The 2,720-nt window shown below is 39.0% G+C and overlaps 1 protein-coding gene across 1 annotated transcript; it reads left to right on the plus strand.

Annotated features, from left to right (window-relative positions):
• Nucleotides 1–1,250: 1,250 nt before the first annotated feature.
• On the plus strand, nucleotides 1,251–1,744 carry LOC147847486 (uncharacterized; the record flags this gene model as incomplete). The annotated part of the gene is made up of 3 exons (XM_087339124.1): nucleotides 1,251–1,410; nucleotides 1,490–1,567; nucleotides 1,640–1,744. Coding segments are annotated over exons 1-3 (343 nt in total), but the record flags the coding sequence as incomplete, so codon positions are not given.
• Nucleotides 1,745–2,720: the final 976 nt, after the last annotated feature.

Genomic DNA, 2,720 nt, shown 5'->3' on the forward strand with positions numbered 1-2,720 from the left:
GAGTAGTACATTGTTCAGGATTAGTACTAATTGTGTAATTTGACTAAGTCAGTGGTACATTGTTCGGGATTAGTACTCCTTGTGTAATTTGCTAACTAAGTGAGTAGTATATTGTGCATGATTAGTACTACTTGTGTAAATTGGGAACTAAGTGAGCAGTACATTGTTCGGGATTAGTACTCCTTGTGTAATTTGGTAACTAAGTGAGTAGTATATTGTGCATGATTAGTATTACTTGTGTAAATTGGGAACTAAGTGAGCAGTACATTGTTCGGGATTAGTACTCCTTGTGTAATTTGCTAACTAAGTGAGTAGTATATTGTGCATGATTAGTACTACTTGTGTAAATTGGGAACTAAGTGAGCATTACGTTGTTCGGGATTAGTACTCCTTGTGTAATTAGGTAACTAAGTGAGTAGTATATTGTGCATGATTAGTACTACTTGTGTAAATTGGGAACTAAGTGAGCAGTACATTGTTCGGGATTAGTACTCCTTGTGTAATTTGCTAACTAAGTGAGTAGTATATTGTGCATGATTAGTACTACTTGTGTAAATTGGGAACTAAGTGAGCATTACGTTGTTCGGCATTAGTACTCCTTGTGTAATTTGCTAACTAAGTGAGTAGTATATTGTGCATGATTAGTACTACTTGTGTAAATTGGGAACTAAGTGAGCATTACGTTGTTCGGGATTAGTACTAGTTCAGTGATTTAGGAAATAAGTGAGTAGTACATTGTTCAAGATTAGTACTACTTATTAATTTGACTTAGTCAGTGGTACATTTTTCGGGATTAGTACTTGTGTAATTTGGTAACTAAGTGAGTAGTATATTGTGCATGATTAGTACTACTTGTGTATGTTGTGCATGATTAGTACTAATCGTGTAAATTGGGAACTAAGTGAGCAGTACAGTGTTCCTTATTAGTACTAGTTCAATAATTTAGGAACTATGTGAGTAGTACATTGTTCATGACTGGTACATTGTGTAAAATGGGAAGCAGCTCTTGTGACCTACATTATATATTTTAGATGATGGTACTAACATTCAAGGTTTTTTTGTTTGTTGCAATGAATGTTGTAGTGTCAAGCAACTCCACGCCAGGGAAGGTAATGGAACAACCAGCCCCTGTGCCTAAACCCTCAATATCTGCTGCACATTCCAAGGTTCAGGGACCATCATTACCAATAACCTATGATTTTTATGATGAGGATGAATGTATGAGAAGGGCCATTGGAGCAGTGGAACATATGCTTCTACAAACAAATTCCCCAAGCTCCGGTCAACATCAAGAAATAGAGCCCACTAAGAAGAGAAATGCAGTTTCTTTACAAATAGAGCCCAGTAAGAAGAGAAATGCTGCAAGAATGTTGTATGGAAACGGCAAGAAAGGCAAAGTTGAATGCAATGGTGAGTCATATAAGTTCTCACCTGTCTGGAGCATTGTCAACCTAATCCATTGTCTAATACCATGTACTTGTGTTACTAGCTGATGATGAAATGATATTTGGTGACGGAGATACGAGTCCAAAACCTGATCATGAAGACGAATTTATCACACTCCCAGGTACACGTCAAAAGCCAGACTTTGAAAACAATGATTTAGCTCATAACAACCCTATTCTTGTTGTTATTATAGATCATAACAACACTGTTGAGCACCTAGATGTTGTGGAGAAGATGACCGAGCCCACCACTTGCAATGGGGTATCTACGGCTGTACAGTATGACGATGTAACATTAGGTAAAAATGTGGCCCTAAACCCTATGTTCATTGTTTGCAAACTTTTGAGTATGTGAGTTCATACCAATATTCTTTGGAATCCCATTAATTAGGTTTACAAGAGCAGTCTGATTCCCAACTGCAATCAAATGAATCGGGAACTTCATGGAGCACAAGTGCAGAATCAGATTCCCATCAGAGTCAGAATCAAATTAACCTTTGCAAGGAGGCAGACTCTAGAAGCACATCTTCCACACATGAGGATTGTGAGAAAAACGAAGCATTCATATGTGAAGAGCAGCTGGCATGTACAAACAACACTATGTCTAAAGAAGCCTATGAGTGTGGAAAGAATATGGCAAGTACTGAAGAGAAGATTGAAGCCCATGAAGAGTGTGGAAAGAATATGGCAAGTACTGAAGAGAAGACTGATTGTACTGATAATGTGGCAAGTGCTGAAGAGAAGACTGATTGTACTGATAATGTGCTAGTACTATCTAAAGATTCCCATGAGGATCATGGAAAGAACATTGCTAGTAATGAAGAGGAGCTTGATTGTACTGAGAATGTGCTAGTAGTGTCTTGTGAAGCCCATGAGGATCGTGGAAAGAACATCGCTTTCCCTGAAGATAAGCCTGATTGTACAGAATCCCATGAGGAGTGTAGAGTGAACAACGTTACTAATGAAGGTGGGCCTGATTGTACTCAGAGCGAACAACGTTGTCTTAAGAATGAGGTGACATCCATCGTACAAGAGGAGTTGACCATGACTACTACCACGGTCCACATACAGGAGTCTAATAAGAACGAGTGTATAGGCATCGGTGATGATGATAGGGCAATAAAGATCGCTAGGAGTACAAGCATTCAGGAGATGAGTGATAATTTGTCTATCGACAGCACCTTTGTGGATTTGTGTACAAGCATTGCAGTTGCAGAAAACATAGTCGCTCTCTCAAGCTTGCCACCAGTACAAGGTGCCCGCGCATCCACGCCT

Source organism: Azolla caroliniana, unplaced genomic scaffold (genome assembly GCF_043228905.1).
Source record: "Azolla caroliniana isolate FFs.n. ecotype wild unplaced genomic scaffold, voAzoCaro1.0.p SCAF_951, whole genome shotgun sequence".
NCBI classification, from domain to species: Eukaryota; Viridiplantae; Streptophyta; class Polypodiopsida; order Salviniales; family Salviniaceae; genus Azolla; species Azolla caroliniana.